The sequence below is a fragment of the Hippocampus bargibanti genome, linkage group LG15 (genome assembly GCF_051943395.1).
Source record: "Hippocampus bargibanti isolate YZ-2025 linkage group LG15, ASM5194339v1, whole genome shotgun sequence".
Taxonomy (NCBI): domain Eukaryota; kingdom Metazoa; phylum Chordata; class Actinopteri; order Syngnathiformes; family Syngnathidae; genus Hippocampus; species Hippocampus bargibanti.
Genome location: NC_142748.1, coordinates 9,968,827 through 9,993,781, shown reverse-complemented (window position 1 = coordinate 9,993,781; position 24,955 = coordinate 9,968,827). Strand labels below are relative to the sequence as shown.

At 45.1% G+C, this 24,955-nt stretch overlaps 9 protein-coding genes and 1 long non-coding RNA gene across 14 annotated transcripts; 5 read left to right on the top strand and 5 right to left on the bottom strand.

Moving 5' to 3' along the window:
* Window positions 1-6: 6 nt before the first annotated feature.
* On the bottom strand, window positions 7-4,173 carry tsr3 (TSR3 ribosome maturation factor). The gene is made up of 6 exons (XM_089015285.1): window positions 3,780-4,173; window positions 3,437-3,650; window positions 3,107-3,300; window positions 900-1,067; window positions 714-768; window positions 7-556 (listed from the first exon to the last, which is right to left on the bottom strand). The coding sequence occupies exons 1-6, from the start codon at window positions 3,898-3,900 to the stop codon at window positions 412-414; spliced, it is 897 nt and encodes a 298-aa protein (XP_088871411.1). The 5' UTR covers window positions 3,901-4,173; the 3' UTR covers window positions 7-411.
* Window positions 4,174-4,207: 34 nt separating this feature from the next.
* On the top strand, window positions 4,208-6,365 carry gnptg (N-acetylglucosamine-1-phosphate transferase subunit gamma). Its single transcript, XM_089015283.1, has 11 exons — window positions 4,208-4,368; window positions 4,498-4,552; window positions 4,820-4,887; window positions 4,971-5,025; window positions 5,103-5,186; window positions 5,258-5,351; window positions 5,440-5,554; window positions 5,680-5,762; window positions 5,854-5,982; window positions 6,064-6,145; window positions 6,228-6,365. Exons 1-11 carry the CDS (start codon window positions 4,302-4,304, stop codon window positions 6,308-6,310), a joined length of 915 nt encoding a protein of 304 aa, XP_088871409.1. The 5' UTR covers window positions 4,208-4,301; the 3' UTR covers window positions 6,311-6,365.
* A 261-nt stretch (window positions 6,366-6,626) lies between these two features.
* On the bottom strand, window positions 6,627-7,671 carry LOC148887715 (cholesin-like). The gene is made up of 4 exons (XM_089015286.1): window positions 7,466-7,671; window positions 7,171-7,355; window positions 6,915-6,996; window positions 6,627-6,814 (listed from the first exon to the last, which is right to left on the bottom strand). Exons 1-4 carry the CDS (start codon window positions 7,610-7,612, stop codon window positions 6,635-6,637), a joined length of 594 nt encoding a protein of 197 aa, XP_088871412.1. The 5' UTR covers window positions 7,613-7,671; the 3' UTR covers window positions 6,627-6,634.
* A 1-nt stretch (window position 7,672) lies between these two features.
* Window positions 7,673-8,524, top strand: LOC148887714 (uncharacterized). The gene is made up of 4 exons (XR_016117474.1): window positions 7,673-7,693; window positions 7,785-7,913; window positions 7,995-8,076; window positions 8,159-8,524. It is a non-coding gene; the product is annotated as an uncharacterized LOC148887714 (long non-coding RNA).
* LOC148887713 (uncharacterized) lies at window positions 8,180-10,320 on the bottom strand. The gene is made up of 7 exons (XM_089015284.1): window positions 10,254-10,320; window positions 9,929-10,062; window positions 9,696-9,815; window positions 9,364-9,585; window positions 9,069-9,253; window positions 8,813-8,894; window positions 8,180-8,712 (listed from the first exon to the last, which is right to left on the bottom strand). Exons 2-7 carry the CDS (start codon window positions 10,046-10,048, stop codon window positions 8,533-8,535), a joined length of 909 nt encoding a protein of 302 aa, XP_088871410.1. The 5' UTR covers window positions 10,049-10,062; window positions 10,254-10,320; the 3' UTR covers window positions 8,180-8,532.
* Window positions 10,321-10,548: 228 nt separating this feature from the next.
* uqcc4 (ubiquinol-cytochrome c reductase complex assembly factor 4) lies at window positions 10,549-11,427 on the top strand. Its single transcript, XM_089015252.1, has 2 exons — window positions 10,549-10,759; window positions 11,054-11,427. Exons 1-2 carry the CDS (start codon window positions 10,674-10,676, stop codon window positions 11,373-11,375), a joined length of 408 nt encoding a protein of 135 aa, XP_088871378.1. The 5' UTR covers window positions 10,549-10,673; the 3' UTR covers window positions 11,376-11,427.
* A 158-nt stretch (window positions 11,428-11,585) lies between these two features.
* Window positions 11,586-13,209, bottom strand: h3f3d (H3 histone, family 3D). Its single transcript, XM_089015250.1, has 4 exons — window positions 13,079-13,209; window positions 12,339-12,481; window positions 12,107-12,260; window positions 11,586-11,948 (listed from the first exon to the last, which is right to left on the bottom strand). The coding sequence occupies exons 2-4, from the start codon at window positions 12,464-12,466 to the stop codon at window positions 11,820-11,822; spliced, it is 411 nt and encodes a 136-aa protein (XP_088871376.1). The 5' UTR covers window positions 12,467-12,481; window positions 13,079-13,209; the 3' UTR covers window positions 11,586-11,819.
* Window positions 13,210-13,513: 304 nt separating this feature from the next.
* lg15h8orf33 (linkage group 15 C8orf33 homolog) lies at window positions 13,514-15,057 on the top strand. The gene is made up of 4 exons (XM_089015249.1): window positions 13,514-14,186; window positions 14,261-14,351; window positions 14,637-14,783; window positions 14,852-15,057. The coding sequence occupies exons 1-4, from the start codon at window positions 13,989-13,991 to the stop codon at window positions 15,004-15,006; spliced, it is 591 nt and encodes a 196-aa protein (XP_088871375.1). The 5' UTR covers window positions 13,514-13,988; the 3' UTR covers window positions 15,007-15,057.
* On the bottom strand, window positions 14,358-24,915 carry wdr24 (WD repeat domain 24). Of its 5 annotated transcripts, XR_016117470.1 has the most exons (16): window positions 24,683-24,862; window positions 24,284-24,375; window positions 23,718-24,205; window positions 23,468-23,645; window positions 22,451-23,123; window positions 21,899-22,008; window positions 21,715-21,818; window positions 21,540-21,644; window positions 21,129-21,469; window positions 20,619-20,803; window positions 20,387-20,541; window positions 18,896-19,028; window positions 18,731-18,790; window positions 18,568-18,665; window positions 16,326-16,507; window positions 14,358-14,727 (listed from the first exon to the last, which is right to left on the bottom strand). XR_016117470.1 is itself a non-coding variant. In XM_089015247.1 (11 exons), the coding sequence occupies exons 3-11, from the start codon at window positions 24,199-24,201 to the stop codon at window positions 20,373-20,375; spliced, it is 2,349 nt and encodes a 782-aa protein (XP_088871373.1). In that variant the 5' UTR covers window positions 24,202-24,205; window positions 24,284-24,375; window positions 24,683-24,862; the 3' UTR covers window positions 20,227-20,372. The 5 variants fall into 5 exon arrangements, 1 of the variants encoding a protein (XP_088871373.1); XR_016117468.1 differs by lacking the exons at window positions 18,731-18,790; window positions 18,896-19,028 and adding an exon at window positions 24,869-24,915 and having other exon boundaries at window positions 24,683-24,766; XR_016117467.1 differs by lacking the exons at window positions 18,731-18,790; window positions 18,896-19,028.
* On the top strand, window positions 15,274-20,161 carry anks3 (ankyrin repeat and sterile alpha motif domain containing 3). The gene is made up of 14 exons (XM_089015248.1): window positions 15,274-15,740; window positions 15,883-16,081; window positions 16,160-16,281; window positions 16,374-16,455; window positions 16,551-16,668; window positions 16,733-16,948; window positions 17,024-17,133; window positions 17,197-17,316; window positions 17,387-17,511; window positions 18,376-18,517; window positions 18,591-18,816; window positions 18,904-18,966; window positions 19,044-19,136; window positions 19,610-20,161. The coding sequence occupies exons 1-13, from the start codon at window positions 15,574-15,576 to the stop codon at window positions 19,124-19,126; spliced, it is 1,773 nt and encodes a 590-aa protein (XP_088871374.1). The 5' UTR covers window positions 15,274-15,573; the 3' UTR covers window positions 19,127-19,136; window positions 19,610-20,161.
* Window positions 24,916-24,955: the final 40 nt, after the last annotated feature.

Genomic DNA, 24,955 nt, shown 5'->3' with positions numbered 1-24,955 from the left:
AAAAAAGACTGAAAAATAGATTTATTTCACAAAATTAAAATGTAACTGAATAGCCAAGTAACACAATGCATTTGACTATCAATTATAAACAATACTTGTTTGGCTAACCAGGCACAATGAAAACAGTTGTTTACCTTTTATAAATAAGTGACTGTAATAGGAACAAGCTTTGAAGCTAACAAAAATGTGTTCCCGGGAAAATCAACATCAGACAAATACATTTTCAAGTGCTGATACTTTCTATTTATGTACAATAACAGTGTTATTTTCCTTCCCATGACTAAAGAGTAAAGATAATTTACAAAGGGCATACAAATGAGCAATTGAGGCTTCCATAATGGGTGACCAGTCCTTACAATAATCAAGTTTAAATATGTTTTGTTGTGATGACTTTCCAGCTCCCATTTCATCTTAGTGTGAGACGTTTACTGACTCATCATTCTTTTTCCCGTCATCTGCTTCATCATCATTATCGTCGCTCTCGTCATCATCGTCGTCGGCATCATCATCATCCTCTGACGTGTCACTGCCTTCACTAAAATCCTCATCGGGCTCCCTAAAGACAGAGAAAAATCAAAAATAAAACAAAAAGCAGAGAGCACTAGACTATTCTTGTCTACAATAAAGTACAGCAGAGCTTGGGCTCTAATGGCATTTATCAACGTAAATATAATTAAAAGATGTCCCCCCCAAATTAATTACGAGAGACTGACCAATGACGCCTGTTGAGATTCATGCATTCCACTCCTGAGTTGACATCAAACGGATCTGCAAGACAAGAGGCTTCATTTAAAACTAAGTCCCACAATAACAAAAGTGTGAAATAAATGTGAGTTCTTTTGTGATTTTTCACCATCTGCCGAATAAAAATGTCCTATTTTTTTGTACATTTTTTTTACCAATTTCCTCCTCCTCTGGTTTCGTGGTGAGGAAGTCATTTTCGACAGCGAGCAGCTCTTCCTCTGACTGGCAGGCAGAATAGCGCTTCAGCAGAACTTTATTGAGTTCCAAGAATACAGTCCCCCACTTGAATTTCTTCAAAATGAGCATGGCCAATTCCTCAAAACCTGGTGACATTAAAACAGGATGCAGCGATTTTAAATCAGTCTGAAAATGCATCGCAAAGGTTAGACTAGACCAGGCATGGGCAAACTACGGCCCGCGGGCCACATACGGCCCGTTAGGCTTTTTAATCCGGCCCGCCGAACCTGCCCAAATTGTAGTAAAAACAGCGTCTGAAACTCATGACAAAAAGTTAGCGGGACAACAGGGCAGATAACTGAGAAGTTGCCTGCCCCATCTTTCCCAACCTGAAGCACAATGAGACAACTAATCACATTAAAAAACATTGTCAACATTGTACCTACTACAAATGCTACCTTGCTTAATTTACGGTAAATGTGCATGGCTTGATTTTGCTGCAGTAGTCGATTGTCATTGTGGTGCACAATGCAACGTTTGCATTGCTTCCTACGAGCCACTCAGCCCCTTACATGAGTCTCACGTACACTTTACAGTCACGGTTTAATGTAAATTTACGTTTTGTAGCGTCACATATGTTGTTAGCTTCTATTGAATCTTTCTTCTGGGCTGAGGTTCTGTGCATCTATTTTGGAAAATGATATGCAATTGCACGACTTTATAACGCTAGCGAAAGTCCGGAAGAAAGCAGCATGCTTCTGATTGGCTGCCGTGCCGAGTATGCAAATTTCACTGCAGGTTGCCTATGTCTTTGTGCTCGGCGACGGTACACGTGTATTGTTTGCACGTGAAGGCGAGGGCGTCAGTGAGGAGTTTGTTGAGCGCGCGGTCAGGACAAACCATCTATGATTTGGCGGAATTTAACACAAGTAGGTATTATTGAGCTTGAATATTTTGTTGTGGAATAATATGTTTTGAATGTTGAAAGTGATTCCATTTTTCAATAAATGTTGATTTCTTTAACTTTGCCCCTTCAATGAAAACCTATTAAAAACAGACGCAATCTTGATGAATCACAGTGCATATGTTATTTTAATCTATTTCCATTTCCTCCTCCAAGTATCTGCGAAATAGTATGTAAACGCCATATTCCTTGAGACAAATTTATTAACTGATCAGGGATATTTTTCACATTTGAAAGACAGTTAATAAATTGGGTTCTTACTGTGCTATGAGGTTTGTGCACACTACATTTAAAGGACAACCGGCACCATTTTTTTGTGTTTCCCACTGACATTATAAAAACGTTTTATAGCATCTATAATACCCAAAACAGGCAGGCTGATATTTTTAGTTAAATGAAAAACACCAGTAAAAATGACTTCAAAATGAATCCGGAAATGGCCAGTTTCAGAAGGTCCCAGCCCTTTGTTCGTGACGTCACGCCATGACGTCTTGCCTTGCTCGAGAATCAAAACAATGGCTTCAGATTCGGAGAAGATGTTTTCTTGTTACTCATCCAGTTATGAATATGATTCAAATAGTTCTGAAGAGGAAAGCATAATGTTTGCAAATGATTCAAGGAGTCCTCCCATATCAATTCGAGCCGCCAATGACAGCAATGTAGCACCCAGAAAATGCAGAAGATTGCGCCCAAGCTCCGTTGGAAATGGGCTGATTTGTCAGCTGGGAATTTGTGTCAGCGAATATTAAATAGTTGTCTTGGTGCAACACACGATTCACCATGGCGTTATTTATGTGTTTTCCTTCTAATTTCGCCATCAACACGAAGTTTTCAGACCAAACAAAGTACCCAAAATGCATTGTGTGTCGCTTTCTCGGTCAGTGGCGGTCCAAACGTGACGTCACATGGGGATCGTCATCAACTCGAAAACAAGACTTAGTGAATACACAGCACAAGTCTTAGAACGTAAACTATAGCTATATGCTGTGGAATCTTTGTAAAATACGCTCAGTCAAAGTCATTTGAAGTGATTTTATAAATTATGGACATAACTTGTCGGGAGGCGTCGGTTGTCCTTTAATGCTTTAGGTTTAGTATTTCCGGCCCAAACACTCCCTCCAAATGCTCCTGGCCCGGCCCCTCTGTCAAATTTTAGAACCCAGTGCGGCCCGCGAGTCAAAAAGTTTGCCCACCCCTGGACTAGACGCAAGCCTTACTTACCCACGATAGAAAAAGTGGCAGCAAAAGCCTCAACGCAAGATAATTTGCAAGGCTTGCCGTAGTTGACCGGATTGGCAGCGACGAGGTAAGGCAGCAGGCGCGGATGACTTCCGACCATCTTATTGAAAGGTGTCTCTTCCAGTTTGGCCCAAGAGCAATCAATCACAGCCAGTCCGTTCTGGGCCACAATCTCCCTGCGAATGAAAAGAAATTTTGTAAATGGCATCTCTTGTGAGTATGATGTTGTAAACTATCCTAGATATGTTAAATGTAAATTCTACAACTCAACAAAGTAGACTCGAGTGCGGTTTAAACAATGCCATGACATACCTGTCAGCTGGTGTCACGTACTTTGTACCCATGGGACTCAAAATGAGTCCGTTAAACCTCTGATTGAGGCGTAGGTTGCGTACAAAGCCCTTGCGGACCAGTTTTCGGCCTGTGCAACGTTTGGGGTCACAATGTCCCAGCTCCCACATGGCAAGAGGACAAGGTAGTTTGACTTGAGGGCTCTCTGCTCCTTCCTCCTCTCCGTGAAGACTTGCTGTCAGAGACAAAACAGAATATAATGCAAGATTATTAATTGATAGTTATGGTTAGTTAAGATAGTCTACTCTTATGCAACTAAAAATGTAAACCGCACAATGTAAAAGTGTTTGCCATGTATGTTTACCTTCTACTGCAGAGTGCATTTCTTCTGTAAAAGCCTCTAAAGTTTTCCCTTTCACTTTGTGTCGTTTGTCTTTTCCCTTGTTGTCAGGGCGCACAAACTTACCCTGTTTCTTCCGACCCATTTTACTCAGAAGACGTATGCTATTCTTACAGTCGATATCTAAATCGATGCAGCAACAACCACTTCCTGTTAGCTTGAAACCATTAGCATTAGCCCGGACATTGTTCTTAGTTTTTGGCTACACGTGAACGTTAACCTGCTTTGGTTCGCATTTACAAATAAATGAAGAGTATCTTAAAAAAACAAATCTCAGATCTTCTAATCGTTTTTAATATATTGATAACTGCAACGTAGTTGTTCTTTTTTGCTCCTCAAAATAAAACACGACGTGCTTGTCTCAAAGGAATGACGCATGCGCAAATTCTGTTGTTGTCACGTGACCATCCCACCCGGAAACCCTTGTAATGTCGTCAGACTTGCAGAAATGCCGAAGAAAACATAAAACAACAATTAAAAATCGAAATGTGTTGCTTGTTAAATGTAACATGTCACTTATTACTCGCCTTCACCGTGGGACTGTCCCTGTTGGGTGAGTAACTGTAATTGGAGTGTCATTTAATTTGCTTATCGCTACAATGACATCAATGGAGGCGATGCACACTTTCAGCCATTGGGAAGATGAACGTTTCTGTCTTTTGACATGTTTTTATTTCCACAGCAACTCACGGGATCGCCGGTAAAATGAAGATAGTCGAGGCGCCGAATACTTTTGGGTTTGTCAAATAAAAAATGTCAGAATCCACTGCTTCCCATTCGGTGTTCTGAGAACATCTGGAATGCCATCATCCCATTCCAGATCCCCTATAATAATTGTATTCGTTTTGTTTGTTAGCATAACCCATGATTATAATCAGCTGATATTAGGTCTTAACATGAACAAAACATATACACATTATGTGACTGACAGACAGATAAACATCCATCAATATTGTTTTTTTACACCCATTCTTGAGCTATTTTTGTGTGTTTTCTCTTCTAAGGGTGAACAACAATTTTCTGTCTCAAGGAAGCAGACTGCAGCCAAAAGTGCTTCCATCCCCAGTGTCTGGTAACTTGAATGTCACTTTATGTGTTAATATTTCATTCCATCTTGAATGTTGGATTTGTTGTTGAACATTGTATCTCCACAAGGACCTTCACATCTTTTTCGTTTGGCCGGAAGGTGTTTCAGTCTTACACAATCAGTGTAAGTAATAGCCAGAATCTTCGTCACACTTAGTGTGTTCACGTATGTGTTATGGCAACTTTATATCATCCTCCCAGATATCGATATGAACTGTGCCCATTCCATAACATCACCCAACATGAACAGTCATTCCGATGGAATGCTTACAGCGGAATCCTGGGGTAAGACGCATCCAGCTACCGTTTGTTGATCCTCAGCAGCGAGCGCAAGTGGTGATGTGTTCTCCTTTCAGGATCTGGAATGAGTGGGAGATGGAAAACTACACTTTTACAGGCATGTGGATGAGAGATGGCGACACTTGTGGCACCAAAAACAGAGAAGCAAAAGTGAGCTCAGTCCAACGTACGAATCAAAAGATTTGGGATGGATGGAATTTGCAAGTGGAGTGCAAATTGCACTTTTTTTTTCCAACAGGTGCTTCTTGCTTGCAGCAACCAAACCAAACTCGCTCAAGTTTCAGAGCCCAGCACTTGCGTGTACTCGCTAACGTTGGAGACGCCACTTGTTTGCCACCCGCATTCTCTTTTAGGTGAGAATAGTTGACGTCGGCATTCCACAAACTAGTTTGTTACAAAACATCAAAATAGATGCAGAATTAATTTCATACTTGGATGACAAGAGAAAGGAAGGCAAACCGATTTTTATTGTTTTAAGTGTACCCGACCCTAAATGAGAAGCTGCAAAAGGAATGGGATGAAGCCGAACAGGCTCGCTATGAAGGTCTGATCACTGATCAAGTAAGTTAAGGGTGGGGAAAAAAAACAAAAACATAAATCACCAATTGTTCCTCTATGAGGCAAAGTTGAACGCTTCCGACGTCCTTTCCAGGGTTACGACAATCTGGTCAGGGATGTGTTTGAGGATGCCGGCCTTCTCAAAAGTCAGAAAGTGACCGGGAAGGTCACACAGGTCGAAGCTGAAGCGGAAACGCACTATTCTTTACAGAAATGTAATGAGGTATGAAAACGACAACAGCAAGTGACACTATGGCGACTGTGTGGATGACAAAAGAGACTGACTTCATGTGACTTTTTGTAGGACTTTCACAAGCAGCGAGAAGAAATTGTGAGACTGCGAGGTCTGCTCACCCAACACAATATTACTTTCGATGCACAACCAGGTTAGACACTCCTTAGCCCCCAAACAAAAAGCTTTTGCGGCTGTACAAAAATGTCCATTTCACCTTTCGCTTGCCTTCACAGATGAGCCAAACGATACCAAGGCGACAGCGGCGGCATCGCACTTGCGCGGCGACGTTGGTCTTTCAGGACCCAGCCTGACTTGAATGGGAGACTGGAAAATTTTAAATGACAGTTGTTGTTTTTTTAATGGAAAAATACATCCCAAGATGTTGTCAATAAATACATTGAAATGTGCAAGGTGGAGACAAATAGGTCAAAGTTATTTTTTCATTTCAATGGGAAATTTGGGGACTGTGAGTTACGCTTCCCATGAATTTTGTAATTGCAGTGTATGTAAATTGGAGGCATTTTAGAAATAGCTCGCTCGGAAGGACAATGATCCAATATTTATGTCAGATGCTTCACGATGAATGCACCATCAAATCATAAAATGAAAATAAAAGATGAAACAAAGTCCAAGCCTGAGATCAGGAAAGCATCTGGATGACTTCTCGGGCTCTGTGCGCCTTCATTTGAACATTCCCGTTGTCGGGCGCTTGGCCCGATTCTTGGATCAGAACGAGGGCCTTCTGAACGGTGATGTCTTTGGATCCCCCGCAGAGCCCCTCCAGGTATTGCAGTAGCACCGAGAACGTCTCATCTCCAATCTGTCAGCAAACGGTCACATTTCAAACACTTGAAGTAACACATTAAAAACAAAATGTGAATACTGGTGTGCAGTAATCCGATCACACGTGTTAGGCTTACCTGTTCGGAATCAAACATGTTTTGCAGTAACCACGTCTGCCGCGTCTTCTGAAACTTCCACGCTTTGCGATTGTCAGCCCAGCTGAAAAGCCAACACTATCGTTACAAACTGTCCGTTTCTCCCACAAAATGTTCCTATACATTGGATTATTATTAATTGTGTTATTATTTTATGCACTGTGCAGCAATAAAACCAATGATTGACACCACTTTGATATTCTCATCCCATTATCTGACGCGCAAATAAGTCTCTCACCAGGTGAGGTAATCCAAGGCCTGCTGGGAGGCGGTGGGCCCGGCGGGTTCTTTCTTTCGGGGTGGCATGATCCCCTCGGCTTTCATCTTCTTCCTCAGGATCTTTTTCATCTTTCTCTCCAAGACCCGCCTTTCCTCCGGGCTCATGTCTTCGTCTCCCTCGGGAGCGTCGACGGGATCGGAAATCTGTAAAACAATGGAGGATTCATAAATATGGCCAGCAGGCAGCGTACACCCGGAACTAGTTGCCAACCGATCGCAGGGCGAAAGCAGGCAAAATATTAAACATGTCAAACCTGAATCTCTTTTGTCGTCTCTGCTTGCTCTGTTTTCGTCTTCTTTTTGTGCTTTTTGACCTTGGTCTTTTTTCCTTCCTCAACCACGAGGTCTCCATCTGGGATGATCCCCTCGGCTTTCATCTTCTTCCTCAGGATCTTTTTCATCTTTCTCTCCAAGACCCGCCTTACCTCCGGGCTTATGTCTTCGTCTCCCTCGGGAGCGTCGACGGTCTGATCACTGATCAAGTAAGTTAAGGGTGGGGAAAAAAAACAAAAACATAAATCACCAATTGTTCCTCTATGAGGCAAAGTTGAACGCTTCCGACGTCCTTTCCAGGGTTACGACAATCTGGTCAGGGATGTGTTTGAGGATGCCGGCCTTCTCAAAAGTCAGAAAGTGACCGGGAAGGTCACACAGGTCGAAGCTGAAGCGGAAACGCACTATTCTTTACAGAAATGTAATGAGGTATGAAAACGACAACAGCAAGTGACACTATGGCGACTGTGTGGATGACAAAAGAGACTGACTTCATGTGACTTTTTGTAGGACTTTCACAAGCAGCGAGAAGAAATTGTGAGACTGCGAGGTCTGCTGACCCAACACAATATTACTTTCGATGCACAACCAGGTTAGACACTCCTTAGCCCCCAAACAAAAAGCTTTTGCGGCTGTACAAAAATGTCCATTTCACCTTTCGCTTGCCTTCACAGATGAGCCAAACGATACCAAGGCGACAGCGGCGGCATCGCAGTTGCGCGGCGACGTTGGTCTTTCAGGACCCAGCCTGACTTGAATGGGAGACTGGAAAATTTTAAATGACAGTTGTTTTTTTAATGGAAAAATACATCCCAAGATGTTATCGATAAATACATTGAAATGTGCAAGGTGGAGACAAATAGGTCAAAGGACTGTGAGTTACGCTTCCCATGAATTTTGTAATTGCAGTGTATGTAAATTGGAGGCATTTTAGAAATAGCTCGCTCGGAAGGACAATGATCCAATATTTATGTCAGATGCTTCACGATGAATGCACCATCAAATCATAAAATGAAAATAAAAGATGAAACAAAGTCCAAGCCTGAGATCAGGAAAGCATCTGGATGACTTCTCGGGCTCTGTGCGCCTTCATTTGAACATTCCCGTTGTCGGGCGCTTGGCCCGATTCTTGGATCAGAACGAGGGCCTTCTGAACGGTGATGTCTTTGGATCCCCCGCAGAGCCCCTCCAGGTATTGCAGTAGCACCGAGAACGTCTCATCTCCAATCTGTCAGCAAACGGTCACATTTCAAACACTTGAAGTAACACATTAAAAACAAAATGTGAATACTGGTGTGCAGTAATCCGATCACACGTGTTAGGCTTACCTGTTCGGAATCAAACATGTTTTGCAGTAACCACGTCTGCCGCGTCTTCTGAAACTTCCACGCTTTGCGATTGTCAGCCCAGCTGAAAAGCCAACACTATCGTTACAAACTGTCCGTTTCTCCCACAAAATGTTCCTATACATTGGATTATTATTAATTGTGTTATTATTTTATGCACTGTGCAGCAATAAAACCAATGATTGACACCACTTTGATATTCTCATCCCATTATCTGACGCGCAAATAAGTCTCTCACCAGGTGAGGTAATCCAAGGCCTGCTGGGAGGCGGTGGGCCCGGCGGGTTCTTTCTTTCGGGGTGGCATGATCCCCTCGGCTTTCATCTTCTTCCTCAGGATCTTTTTCATCTTTCTCTCCAAGACCCGCCTTTCCTCCGGGCTCATGTCTTCGTCTCCCTCGGGAGCGTCGACGGGATCGGAAATCTGTAAAACAATGGAGGATTCATAAATATGGCCAGCAGGCAGCGTACACCCGGAACTAGTTGCCAACCGATCGCAGGGCGAAAGCAGGCAAAATATTAAACATGTCAAACCTGAATCTCTTTTGTCGTCTCTGCTTGCTCTGTTTTCGTCTTCTTTTTGTGCTTTTTGACCTTGGTCTTTTTTCCTTCCTCAACCACGAGGTCTCCATCTGGGATGATCCCCTCGGCTTTCATCTTCTTCCTCAGGATCTTTTTCATCTTTCTCTCCAAGACCCGCCTTACCTCCGGGCTTATGTCTTCGTCTCCCTCGGGAGCGTCGACGGGATCGGAAATCTGTAAAACAACGGAGGATTCATAAATATGGCCAGCAGGCAGCGTACACCCGGAACTAGTTGCCAACCGATCGCAGGGCGAAAGCAGGCAAAATATTAAACATGTCAAACCTGAATCTCTTTTGTCGTCTCTGCTTGCTCTGTTTTCTTCTTCTTTTTGTGCTTTTTGACCTTGGTCTTTTTTCCTTCCTCAACCACGAGGTCTCCATCTGGGATTTCAACTGGAGTTTCCTGGACAAAGAACAAAAAGAATGAATCTAAGTAGGGTATGATATCATCATGATTATTTGGATTTGTTTTTGGACTCTTTTGCTAACAATGATTTCATTTCTTGTTGCATTTACCTCCTTTTTTAACTTCTTCCTTTTGCTTTTTTTAGGTTTCTCCACGCCAACCTCATCTACAATTGGAGGCACCTTCTTCCTCTTTGTAGACTTCTGTTGTGTTTTTTCGTCTTTCGCCATGCAAGATCTGAAATCTTGCAACAAACACAACACGATTTACTTTAGGTTGAGACTGGGTCGCAATTTTTACTAAAAATACACGGCACCGGGTTGAAAATAAATATCTCACAGGACAATATACACATACATATATATATAAATATATATCACAACAGAATAAATGCAATTTCTGCTCGCGTATTCTGACAAAATGTTATTTACTTACAAAATCCGACTGAAAGCAAAACAAGCTAACCAGCATGCGGCACCGGGCGGATATGACGTCACGTTACACGGATGGTGAATACTGAAATCTGCCTGTTTGAAATATTTTCTCACAAAATACATACACATTTTGCATAATACATCCATAAGGACGACAATTTTGAGAACTGTTTTCCCAAAGATAAAGAAAACTTATGCGTCGAAGTACGTTTGTATGAGACAAAACAATAAACGCTTTAAATACAGGCAAAACAGAAGCCTCCCGGGTTACTGGTAGGACTGCAAGATTGTGAGACGATGTTTTGAGTCGGAACTATAGCTTGGTCGTACAACTTTGTTACATGATATAGGAGACATAAACCGTCCGCTTTCATCGACCTCTGTTTCCTAAAATGATCATTTGCACACATAGCAGGCTACAATGGCTCAAGTTTTCATTGGTTTGAAAAGCAGAACTTTGAGTCGTGGTACGTCAATGTTAATTCGTCACACTAATGCAACTATGAGGTGAGTGCTTCATAGAACAATCTGTATTTGACAATAACCCCACACTATACTGTGTTCTTCCACCCAAGAGATGATGCAAGGAGATAGTGTCTTTCACTTGTATTTGTCCTTAACTACACACCTGACCTCCAGTCGAGGACAGCTAAAGTAGTCGTGCATGTGTAGGAAAGGGGGCATGCGGCCAAAAATAATGCATATATTTTCACGAATAATCCTTAATAAACCTCGTTCAAGTACGGTCAGTCTATGGTTTCCCGTGTTGACATGTCATTAAATCCCGTTTTTTGTCTGCAGCGTGCGGCCTCTGACCTTGAGCCATCATTTGCTTGCCGAGCCGAATAAGCCGGAACAAGATGTCCAGGAAGAGGTGAATAACAAGCCAATCCGCTTCTCCACCAGCGAAGCCAGTCACAGGACTTGGAAGGTGGAGCGCTCCATGGGGAGCCAGGTTCAACGCCCCTGGTGGAAAGTGCTCCCCTTCAGTGTGATCGCATTCGGATTTCTGCTGTGGTGCGCTTTGAGGGGCCAGTCGGAAATCGACGTGCAGTTGGAGAAAGAACTTTACCAGCATTTACCCGGATTGCTCCCTGATCAAGAAAATGAGGAAAACAAATGACATCTGGAACGTGTGTATACTGATTTATAATAAACATTTAAAGCAACCTTTACAGGGCAGTATATCTATATGAAAAAAAAAAACAGATCTTGAGTGTTCAAGCGTGTAAAAACTTTTACACACACAATTGAACAGGCCGGTGCACTTCATGTGCTTGTCTTTGTCCAATCCACTCACTTATTGAAAAAACAAACAACCCAAAAACTCCAGTTGAGGTAGTGGAAACTTTATTTACAAGAAGAAAACCCCATGTCATGCACACACAGGATTAAAGATGGGCAAAGAGAAACAAGTTAACAGATTCCAAACTATCTCATGCATATTACAAGTACTGAATGACAAAGTGAAAGTAAATAATAAAATAAAATCATGACACTGGGAGCTGCAGTCTGAGAACAGTCAACAATTTACAAAACCACCACCCCCAACTAGTAAAAATAAAAGTTATGCACGCTCCCCCCTGATTCGCCTGGCCAGTTGGATGTCCTTGGGCATGATTGTGACCCTCTTGGCGTGGATGGCGCACAAGTTGGTGTCTTCAAACAGTCCGACCAAATAAGCCTCGCTGGCCTCCTGAAATGAGAAATAAAAACAAGTTTAGATTTAATTGTACATCCCTCCAAAATATGTTGGAAAAATGATACCTTTATTTGCCTTACATTGGGAAAACTGCTAATTCACAGCAGCAAAGTAAAAAAAAGAATTAGTAGATATAGGACTATAATAATAACCTGCAGGGCTCCAATGGCGGCGCTCTGGAATCGGAGATCGGTCTTGAAATCCTGTGCAATTTCCCTGACCAGACGCTGGAAAGGAAGCTTCCTAATGAGCAGCTCGGTGGACTTCTGGTATCGACGGATCTCACGCAGGGCTACGGTGCCAGGCCTGGGAAAACACAAGAGTAATCAGTGGGTGGGAGGCATTTAATAACGGGAAACTTGATCAAAAGAGAGGGCTCGGAACCTATATCTGTGGGGCTTTTTGACTCCACCAGTGGATGGTGCGCTCTTCCTAGCAGCCTTTGTGGCCAGCTGCTTCCTGGGAGCCTTTCCTCCAGTGGATTTACGCGCGGTCTGCTTGGTACGAGCCATTGGTCACTGGGTTGACTTGTGGGGGGGGGGGGGGGGGGGGGATAAAACAAATGTAATTAGACCACGATTTCAAATGGAGAATGGCGCGACTGTTCACTCGCGCCCAAATCATTGCACAACACGTTTCGTCAATGCGCAACATTCATCCGTCCATAAAAGTCAATTAAAAGTAAATGTAGGTTAAGCTCATAATTGCAAAGGCGCCATTAAGCTACACCGTCATGCACGTTCCTTCCACAGCAAAAACTAACGTTTCGCTTTCAAGGGAGCAAAACGGCGCCATGTAGCGTTCTTGAGGCCAAGTGTGTTTTTATGTACAATTTGAGTTCTTCCTCACACGCGATTTCAGTCTAAAGCAAAGCTTCTAGTCTTTGCAAGGGTAAAAATAATAGCAAGATGGTTTATACGGTACTTGTTTTTCAAAAAACGGTAGCGTTAGCTTTCTTGCTAGTATCTTCTGGCGCGCACCATGTTGTTGACAATGGACACAAACATACACATCAAAGTAGCTTAGGAAACTAACTTGAAAAACAGACAATGAAATCGTGTCTCGCGTTAACACAGCATTAAAAATGAAACTCAATATTCAAAAAAAATTAACTTTGTACTTACATTTGGACTCCTTCCGCGGCGAAACGAACTGACGACTCAAGCGGTGACGTGGTCAACTGCCGCGTTTGGCGCTCCGCGACAGAGTTTATAGCATGAGTGCCCGCCTTCAAACCTCAACGATTGGCTCAAAGGCAAGTCGTCGAAATACGATTGGTTGAAATGATGAACCAACTACCCTCCAAACGTAACCTTTGATTTAACGTGGATGTTTTTATTACAATATTACAATTTTATTACAATATTCTTAAAACGATATAATTTGATGGCCTACGTTATATATACATAAGCCCCACATTTTTGAAACTCATAAAAACAGTGTATTTTCTTGTTAAAAATCAGAGGCAGATCCAATTCTTTCTTGATTCATTCATTCATTGGTTATTTTTCAATTAAATTAGAGAAGTGGGTAAATATAATAACTTGGTGACTACCAAAATATTCACAATGGTGACTGCAACATTAGTGTCACGTAAAGATGATCAAGGCGGAACGTTTTTACATCGCACCAATGATCCTTTCCGGACGTTATTTGTCGTGACGGCCGTGGTAAGTTTCATACGACGTGAATTATGAACGTTTTAAAATAGCATTGATATGTGTGTATGTGGTCGAATATTAGTCGAGATGAACACACTGTATGTAAATATATTCCTGACGATTCATGATTGATGAGCAAATGGTGTACTTTAAATACATTGTAAGTACTAGAATATACATACTAGATGCGTGTCTTGTCAATAGAACTTGCGCAATTGTGAAATTATTGAAGAAAAGTGCGTGTGTCTTTAAATTAAACATATGCTTAAAACGATCACTTCTTAACTCAGCTACTACCTCACGTACAAAATATCACCTTCATTCGTAAATACTAGAACTCGATTAAAAACTCAACCCCGCTGGCTGTGGAGACATGGCAGCAGAGACCACAGGAGTTGTTGGCTGTATCAGAGAAGACAGTTCTTCCACTGTGCCAGAGGACAGCTTGCCACTAAAACAGGCCGCCCGATCAAAAACAAAGAAAAAGAAATCTGCCAAGCAAAAAGCAACCCAGAAGCCCAAAGAAACAAGTGAAAACGAAGAGAGTCAAGCGGGCGAGAACACAGAGCTGGTTTGTAGCGAACATTTTCACATTGCTCTTTGTCACCAATCATATTGTGTTGATTTGATGTGACTGTGTTTCAGAGTGCAGAAGAGCAATTTAAAAGGCAATTGGACTGGTGTATTGAACAACTGGAGCTGGGATTGAAGTCACAGAAGGCCACTCCAAAACAGAGTTAGTATTGGATATATTTTGGTGTTTCACACAATGGCTCTCTAAAAAAACATCTACGACGTTCACCTGTGATATGTTTGTACATTATCTGCACCCGACATTTGACATAACATCCCCTTTTTGAATAAAGGGAGGGAATTTATTATTTTTGCCCCAATATGACTCATCTGCTTCAGGTTAAGGTTTTTCACATTACTCATGGCTCAAACAAGCAAGGAAGACTTTGATAAGATGTTGTCCTACCGTTACCATCAATGGATTGTTTAGGATGTGTTTTCCTTGCAGGAGAAGATGCATCTCATGCACTCAAAACACTGCATAGCTCCAAAGCTCCTCTGGTGAAGAAACGACAGGTGATGCGGGCCATGGCAGGAGACTACAGGAAGAAAATGGAAGAAGAAAAGAACAAACAGTTCAAACTCATCCAGAATGGTGGGTTTTCCTATCAGCAGATGTTTGCGTGACACGACACCATTATTTGCCACCGTTTTTCTTTGCAGAAGTTACATCTGCTCAGATCAAAGTCAAGTCAGAATCACCGAAAAAATCGTGTTTCCATCGGAAAGCTCAAGCCAAAGTGGAGAACCGGGCTCTAACTGGAGGTCAGGATGCAAACCCGGACTCAAATGAGGTTTTTCGCTTCAATTTTTTGTAATTTGGGACCAGTGACAAAATGTTGGAGTAATACACGGACAATATATATATATATATATATATATATATATATATATATATATATATATATATATATATATATATATATATATATATATATATATATATAAAACACACACACACACATTTGCATGTATTTGTGTTTTCACACATGTGAATGATGTTTATAAAACACAATAAAAGAATACTTTTTAGGCTTGGACAATATCTTATTTCTTGCAATCGGTCGCGTCTTTTTTACGTCATTACACGTCATAGGCGCACCCGGAAGCTGAAAGGGAATGTCGCATAAACACGACTTTTAACGATGAGGAAAGTAACTATCGCCGCGTTAAACAAAATCTAGAATATATATATGTGCATATAAATATTCATATTTCGGTCATTACTTAAAATTCGCTACAGTCTAAAGTTTTTTCACCGAATATGTGATTCGTTAGCGACTGTTTTTAAAGTTGAAGCTAGCCTGTGGAGCTAGCTTGACTGAGGTTGAATTTCAAAAGATTAGCTTGTGGGGGGGGAAAAAATAAACAAAAAGAAGACGGCGATGTCGGAGCTAAGCGACGAGGCTAGCGAGTCCGAGCAGCTCGGCGTGAGTTTGTCCCTGTGGCTGGGAGAGTCCCCGGTGAGCCCTGAGGAGCTGGACGTCCCCCTGGACCTGTACACCGCCTGCTCCATTGGGCAGTACGACGTGGTGGCGGAGTGCATACAAAGGTTGATAGTTTTTGACACTTCAGTGGCAAAATCGATGGATAAAAGATCCAAGTCATAACCCAATATTATATGACAGTAGTACACTAGCCTTGGTTTGCATTTGCAAACAAGGGAATATAAGCATCTGTTTTTTTTCACCCAGGCAAGAGGGAGACTTGAACGGGAAGAACGTGGGAGGATGGACCCCCCTGATGTACGCTTCGTACATTGGCCACGACAACATTGCCAACCTCCTGCTAGAGGTCGGCGTGAACGTCAACGCCACCACCGCCAAAGGACAAACCCCCCTGATGCTGGCCGCCAGCTGCGGCAATGAAAGCATCGCCTACTTTCTGCTCCACGTATGACGTAGACTATCCTATTGAAAAAATGTGTTGTTTTTTTTTTAATTCAAAACGCGTTTCTTTGGGTTCCAAAAGCAAGGCGCTGAGTTGGAGGTGAAAGACTGTCGTGGCTGGACGGCGTTGTTCCATTGTACCAGCGCAGGACACCAGCAGATGGTCAAGTTTTTGCTGGATAACAACGCCGATGCCAACGTGAGGTAAAATCAACATAAAAAGTTGATGTGATGTTTTGTCAACTAACCTACTGCTACGACGTCATCGTTGGTTCACACGCCATCGCTTTCCTTAGGGAGCCTGGGTCCGGATTTACTCCCCTAATGGAGGCCGCCGCTGCCGGGCATGAAATCATCGTTCAGTACCTATTAGATCACGTGAGGATCTCGTGTCGTCCAACTCGGCGCTTCCCCCCTTTTGGATTCACATCTGAAATGTTGAAAGAAAATGTTTTGTGGAACGGCGTGGACAGAAGGTGAAAGCGGACGAGCGCAACGCTAAAGGCGAGACGGCCCGATCCCTCGCCATGTTGTACGGCTACACCAAAATTGCCGGCCTCATCGATTCGCGCTGTCCCAGGAACAAAACGGGTACATTGCCGCGTTTGATCTGATGCGACGTGCAGCCACCTAACACGACGCCACTGCTCCGCAGGACTTTCCTTCCGAGACCTGAGCTCCTCCGAGGATTCGGACGGCGCCCAGCCGAGGCCTCGGCGCGGCCGAGCCAAAGGCGCCAGCATCCACGACGGACCCCAGGCCATCGCCAAGTTCCGGGTGGGCGTGTCCAGCGAACACAGCGACGGCATCCGCTACCGCGACGTCACCTCGCCCATCAACGAGGCGGATGGTCAGAGCAACAGCAGCCGAGGTCAAACCACCACCATTTGTAATCTTGCGCTAATAGCGTAGCGCAAAACAAAATAGTCCGTTGGCGTGTGCGCAGACGAAAGTCCGTTCTTTGATCACGACATGCCCACCATGAGAAGCAGCAGCAGCAGCAGTGAAGGTTTGCCTCACCCGATGGGCTGGGAAGGCTCCGTCGAGAGCAACGAGGTGAGTCAACGGCAAAAAAAAGTTAGCAGTGATACATGTCATGCTCTTTTGTCCCCTCGTCAGGATTCGGACCCGTGCCCGGAAAGTAGCTCGCGGCGAGCAACAAAGACGCATCACGCCAAAGGAAAAAGTCGCCACGCCGGCAACGACCCTGCAGCTGCGTCGTCCTACAACGGTCCAAAGGCGCGTCCATTTTTTTTTGTCTTGCGTAAGAATTTAAAAAAAAAATGTCTGACTCTTTTGATTCCTGCAGGATTTGGCGGAATTCTTGGAACAACTCGGCTTCTCCAAGTACCTTCCTTTACTTGAGGAGCAGGACATCGATCTCCGCATTTTTCTCACCCTGACGGAGAACGACCTCAAGGAAATTGGCATCACGTAAGGACCGCGCAGGACGAACCATTTATTCAATACAGTGATACCTCAGTTTATAACTTTTCAGTTTACGAACGTTAAATTTATGAAAATTTAACCTTGGCATACAAACTATTTTTTGGGATACACACATAGTGCGACAATAAGTTAAAATATCCCATCAATCAGGCTCCACAAATAACCCGCACAAGCCATCTGTACGCTTGATGCAAAAAGCTATCAACCCAACTAAACAGAACACAATTGATGAGGAACTAGGTAAAATTATCGCAGAGAAAGCACGGCAACTTCACTCGGATATCGTCAAGAGGCAACCTGGAAGTTCGTCATCCATTGATGATTTCAAGGCGAGCCACGGATGGTTCTAGAACTTTAAGCGTCGTACAGGGATTCATAGTGTCATTCGTCATGGTGAGGCAGCCAGTCCTGACGATAAAGCTGCCAAAGCTTACAAGGAATCATTCTTTAAGATGGTGAACGAAGAAGGCTACGTTCCTCATGAAGTGTTTAATGCTGATGAAACCGGCCGGCCACTCCATTCCATCAACGACCATCACAAAGGTCAATAAAAGGACTTTATTATACAACACAGTTTACTTCTTTACTTATAATACCATAGCACATTTATTATACATAAAATAAGGTATTTTTTCTGCAGTTTTAAGGCTTATTTAGAAGAAAATGATGTTTTACGGGGCCCGGGAACGGATTATTCTCATTTTAATGGTTTCCTATGGGCAATTAATTTTTGGGATACACAGTTTTTGCCTTACACTCTGTCGAGGAACCAATTAAGTTCATAAGCCAAGGTATCACTGTATTTTGGGTTTCAAGGTTTAAATTTTAAAGACTTTTGGGACTTTCCAGATTGTTCGGGCCAAAACGCAAGATGACCTCAGCGATCGCCAGATGGCACAGCAGCGCCCGACCCCTTAGCGACGCCCTGGAGCAGTCGTACGCCGACCAGCTGGAGGCCGAGATGCAAGAGATGGCCATTCAGCTGCATAAGGTAACGCGCCGCCGCTACCCGACGAGGCGCGAGTGACCTTGTCCACTCACCCCCATGTCCACGTCCGTCCCAGCGCTGCGAGGAAGTGGAGACCCTGCGCGGCCAAGTGTCGCAAGAGAAGGAGCTGCGCGCCGTCATGGAGGGATGCCTGATGGAGGACAAGATGGCGTGGAGGAGGGTGCATGACCAACTGGCTGAGAACCACCGACTCACCCAGGACATGAGCGCCATCCTGACCCGAGCGCGAGCGTGTCGCTCACAACTGATCGCCTCCTTAAACGGCAAAAAAACGGAACCAGGTAGATGGGGCAGGGGTTAAAGTCATCAGCTGACATTCATTTAAAAAATATTTGATTAACCTGATGATCGATCTTTTACCTGGTTAGCTGCCGCCTCTCCGGACGCAGCCGAGCTTGCCAATCAACTCGACGCGTACGAAGAGGAATTGGGTAAGGCGCTCGGCGAACGAGCGATGGCGTGGGCGTGGTGTCCGTCTGACGCCGCTTGTTTCCTGCCCCGCCCACAGCGGAAACTTTACAAAGCGTGCTTCAGAGCCTGAGGCGACTGAGCGCCCCGGAGAAAGTGACCGACAGCTGGGAAAGGCCTTAAATCCTGACAGGTGAGTCACGCTAGGAAGCCAATGTCTCGTAAAAAAATCACGGCGCTGTCGTTATGGAAACGAAAAACGATGTGCGTGCCTGTTGCAATTTTGAAAACGGTCACCATCCTCGTCTTTAAGTGTGAAAATCTATAAAAGGTGGTAAGTGATGTGGGTGTCCAAGAACAAAATGGCCGCCACCATCAATTTGAATGATTGAAGCGAGTCGCCTAATGCGCCAGCGTTCACTCAACCCGGAATAACTCAGATAGCCAGTTAGCTAATAGCTAGACAGCTAGATAGTTATCCAGCGAGCCAGACTATAGATAGCTAGCTAAATAACCGTTCAGACAAACATACAACAGATAGCTGATAGATAATAAATAGCAAATAGCTAGCTAGGCGTTCAGCGTTCGCTCAACCCGCAATAACTCAAATAGACAGAAAGCTACGTAGCTAGCCCAAAGGTCCCCTTCTTTTGCTCTTTGTCGCAGCGGCCACGACGGCGGGTGTAGACGACCACCCCAAACGATTCCCACGGAAACCAGGCCGGACGCAGAGCCCACCCGAACGCCATCGGAGATCGACAGACTCGAGGTGGGGGAGGAGCTCCAAGACAAGAAGGCAAGATGGGGCACACGCGTGACCCTCGCACGTGTTGGTCAGCGTGCTTCTCGACTGCAGGAAGGCGGTGATATAGACTCTTGGTGGGCAAGAGGGCTGCGCGCGGTCTTCATTTCCATCCACCGAAGATTGACTTCATGGAGGAAGTGCTTTCACGTCACCGTTTTTTCTCTTATTATTATCTCTTCAATAAATATGATTTTTTTTCTCACAAAAACTGTGATTTTATTTTTCCTCACAATAAATTGTGATTTTTTTCACAATAAATGTGATTTTCTAGATGCGAGCTTTCCAATCTGCCTATTATTTTTTTTGTGTTTGCAAAATATCCTGCTGAATGTTTACTTCCCAAAAAAATAATTGTTTTATTGTGAAAAAAATAAACTGACTCTTCCTCTTACATAAAACTGTTGAAATGATTTTATTTTATTCTGTACATTTCAGCCCTATTTTAAAAATAATCTAAATAAAAAAAAACTCAAAATCAAAAGATGACAAATTAGAGTTAACCATTCTAGTGTCCCGAGTTGCATAGAAAGAAGCGCATACGTGTGATTCCGTTTTGATTGTCGCTTCGGTTTTAAGGGAAGCGCAAGGTCGTCATTGTTTGCGTACGTTCGACCCCCCCCAAGCTCACGTGTACTCACACAAATGTCCACACCCAGCGGGGCAGTGAGGGCTGCTCTTGAGCCACTTGATGATATGCTCCAGGTGGCCGCCGTGACTGCAACCCTGGCACCACACAAACAGGCCCTTGACCACGTGGTGGCACACCGCGCAAACGCTGGCGCATTGGTGGCACCTACCGAGCAAAGATGGAGGCGCTACTTTTAACAAAAAGGCAAGCCGGGGACGGGTATTCCCCCCCGCCATCCCTACCTGTCGCAAATCCAGCCCCGGTTGTTCATGGGCCGCTTGCAGTTGCTGCAGTTGATGTGCAGCGTGGTGGAAGTCTGATTGAGGCAAGTAATGGTGCCGCACGTACTCAGCTTGATCACCTGGTTGGACACGTTCCACAACTCGAAACGCTGCAGCAGGTCGATGTACGACGTGTACCAGTGCTCCTAAAACAAAATGGAGTGCGCAAGATGGTGGCCTGCTTCGTTATGTCTTCAATGATGTGGTGAAAATTCGGGGGAGACGAAAAGATTGCGGGCATCTATGCTAATCTGTGACTGTAAAGTGTCCTTGAGAGCACTGTATTTTCTAGCTAAAGGCTTATACATGTCATTACATGTATTATTATTATTACCTATTAGCTGTCTAGTTAGCTTTCTATGAGTGGGTTGAGTGCTGCTGCTCACCCACAGAAAAACTTATCCCATGACTGTAAAGTGACCTTGAGAGTTTTGAAAGGCGCTTATAAATGATTTTTTTTATTATTATTACCTGGGTCAGGTCATCAATCTCTTTGCGGATTCGCTCTCCCAAGACGATGAGCACCGACACGGCCATCTGCACGTCGCCCTTCTCGGCGTAGTAGCCTAGCATCTGGCGCACGATGGGGCAGAAGAAGCTAGCCGGCAACTCTGGCGTGAAGAGCGGCTGCGAGATGGAGATGAGCGAGAAGGACTCGATGGGCGTCAAGCACGACGTCACTTCCGCCTCGTTGCCGCTGACGTGCGGCGACTCCGCCTTGTCCTGCTGAAGGTGCTCGGGGGCCGACGGGTTGTCGAGGATGTCGTGGCGCAGCTGGAAGGCTTCCTGAGGGAGGGTGCACTCCACCTCCTCTGCCGGGAGACAACGGACGGTTGAAGGTGGCCTCGGGGGTGGACGGAGAAGGACAAAAGCAGGACCGACCTGGTGGGTTGTCGTGTTCCATGGAATAGAGATCGTCGTCGTCCAGCTCGGCGTCACCAAACATGTACTCAGCTTGGCCCTCGCTGCCTTCCGTCTCCTCGTTTTCTGAAGGCAAATTCCACGCAACCTGGTCACTCTTGACCGATTGGGGTTTCTGACCCCCGCCTTCCCTCACCTTCGTTATTATTGCAGACATTTTCTGGTTCCAGGAGGAGATTGTCCTGTCTGCTGTCGCCTTTGTTGCGCTCCAGCCTGCTTTCGTTCTCCTTCAGATTGAAGCTGGAGACATCAGGGGGGGGGGGGGGGTTGTTGCCTTGCAGATTCCATTATGAGAGAAAAACTTTGGAACAAGGAGATACCTGCTCATGAGCGGTAAAGTGCCAAGTTTGCTGAGGTGGTTGGGACCAGACGTTGAGATGTTTGCAGGGTCGGAGAACATGATTCTCAGCATGGTCCAGGTTGTGGATACCTGTGAATGCACCCCCCCAAAATAATAATAATAATATTAATAAATTTCGTTTATAAGCGGCTTTCAAAACTCTCAAGGTCACTTTACAGTCACGAGATCAGTTTTTCTGCGGGTATGCAGCGGCAGACACATGCACCAGAGTTCACTCAACCCAGAAGTAACTCAAATAGATAGAAAGCTAGCTAGCTAACAGATAGCTAATAGATAACCATCTAGACAGTTATTAGACAAGCTAGATAGCCATATAGCTAATAGATAGCCAGCTACTTAGCTAGCTAGCTGGATAGCTAATAGATAGCAAATAGATAGCCAGCTAGGTAGCTTGCTAGATAGCATTTAATTTATATATATACATATTTTGGCTTGAAGATGGTGCCTCGAGAGTGGCTGCCTTCACAGCAGCTCCTGTATTTGTTTTTTTCGACTTCTTCCTGTCGCACACCTGAGGCCTCTTGAGCTGGCGAGCCACCTCGGCATTGTGATCGCACAGCTCGGCGAAGGGCTTGCCGGCCAGGAGGTAGCGACGCGCCGTCCGGACGAACCAGTCCATGCGGACGCCGTCCGAGCCCGTCTCGAAGACGCTGAGGACGCTGGAGACGTGCGCAAAGTGTTCGGTGGGGTCGGGTTTCTTGAAGAAGAAGATGGGGTAGCGGCGGTCGCCGGCGGGGTACGGCTTCCTGTGCGCCTCGCCGCTAATCAGGCTCTCCTTGGCGGCGAAGGCCAAGTCGCCCAGGAGGCCGAAGCACAGGCCTTCGGGGTTGGCCTTGTCCACGGGCCGCGTGGCGTCCTTGAACATGTGCTGGTAGAGCGTGCTGTCCTTGGAGCCCGACAGCAGGAAGTGCGGCTCGTGCTGGTGGCGCCACACGATGCCCGTGGTCACGTCCTTGTGCTCCTCGAAGGCGGCGAAGGGGATGAACGGCCGCCGCACGTCCCACACGTAAATGTTGTGGTCCACCATCATGGAGCAGGTGGCCAGGTGGAATTTGCGCTCCGGACGCCACTTGACCCGCGCCACCGAGGCGATGGTTTGCACGCAGTAGATCTCTTTGGCCCGGTTGGCGGTCATGTCCCACACCTTCACCATTTTGTCACGCCCCCCCGTGGCCAACCAGCCCCTGAGAAGGAAAGTCGCACTTAGAGTCTCGCCATCCAAAAATGTGTCCGCTTTTGGCAAGGGAATGGGTTAAATAATACATTTCATTTCTAAGCGCCTTTCAAAACTCTCAAGGACACTTTACAGTCACAGGATATTTTAGCTATCTTTTAGTTATCTATTAACTAGCTAGCTAACTTTCTATCAATTTGAGTTATTCCGGGTTGAGTGAACGCTGGCGCTTGTGGCTACCGCTGCTCACCCACACAAAAACTTATCCTGTGACTATAAAGTGACCTTGAGAGTTTTGAAAGGCGCTTAGAAATGAAATGGGCTATTATTATAAACCTTAAGTAACGCAGGCACCTGTCGTCGGGGTGCCAGTCGCAGCAGAAAACGGGACCCGTGTGCGCGGTAAACATTCGCTCGTAGCGGTCGGGCCGTCGGATGTCCCACAGCTGGACGTTGCCGTTCTCGAACGAAGCAGAAAAGGTGAAGTAATCCTTCATACTGAACTGGACGTCCCGCACGCTCTCCGACTGACCTTCAAGACGACAAGAACAACAACAAAAGTGACGTTTTGATTTTAGCTGCGGTTAGCTCAACGGCTACCTACCCGAAAAGGTACTAACAGACTCCTTCCTGCGCAAGTCGAAGCACTTCATGAAGCCGTCCTGGGAGCCGCTCAGCAGCATGTAGACCTCGCTGGGGTGGAAGCACACCTTGTTGACCGTCCGCTTGTGCTCGGTAAACAGCTGGTCCTGCTTGTTGCGGGACGGCTTGCCCAGGTTCCACGTCACCACCGCGCCGTTGGTGGCGGCGGTGGCCAGCAGGTTCTCGTCCATCTGGTGCCACATGACATCGGCGCAGCTGAGGTTGAGCGACGTCTTGCGCCCCACGCGCAGGTTGAGCTTCTCGGCAAACTGATCCTCCTCCAGCGAGTAGATCTTGAAGATGTTGCGGCCGGCCACCACCACCTGCGTGGCGTCGCGGCACACGCTGATGGCGTTGGCGGGGGCGTCCAAGTGGCAGAACATGGTGCGGCCGCTGATGGCGCTGCTGCTGCTCAGGGCCGTGGTGACCCGGGACATCTTCTCCATGTTCCTAGACAACCGGATGACACTTAAAAGACGTGCAAAAACGTCCTCAATTTCAAACGCTCCTCTGTCGTGGTCCGCATACCAAGTTGACGAAGAACCTCTGACCCCTTGAACTTTTGTAGCAGCTCAGAATCCACGTCGTGCTCTTACACGAGGAGCAACTTGATGGGGGCTCTGTCGCAATGAACAAACCAAAACAAGATCACAATCTTGCAATTTATCTTGGCAACGTCGTATACTGAATGCATTCCACTCATTTTGTTTCATTTGCAAAAAAAATTGCTTTTTAAAAATTAAAATAATTAGATTTTGATGATTATGGGCTACTTTTGCAAACTCCATCGAAGTTGTGTTATTTGGGACTATTGCACTCTTATAATTAGCATCTCCGTAAAACGTCCGACTAGTAATCTCCCGTGATGCACATTTGTCTCACCCGATTGGTTGTTTCCCACTTTTTTTAAAACTGTTTCCCACTTACCTTCATGTTTGAAGGTTGTAGTCCAGTGTCTGCACTGGAATGGCGTGCTAATGGTAGCTGCTAGCGGACTCGATCTCACTAACGCTGAAAAATAAATAACGGAAGTGTATAATTGTTTAATTGTTGGGGTTGATGGGAGTAAACAAAAATACAATACAACGCTGTAAACTTAGCAAACAGGCTCACCAATTGTTTGCTTGCATTGCCGGAAATACAAGAAACTAAACTCTCGCGAGAGTCCGATCCAAGTTGTGCGCATGCGTTGTACAATTA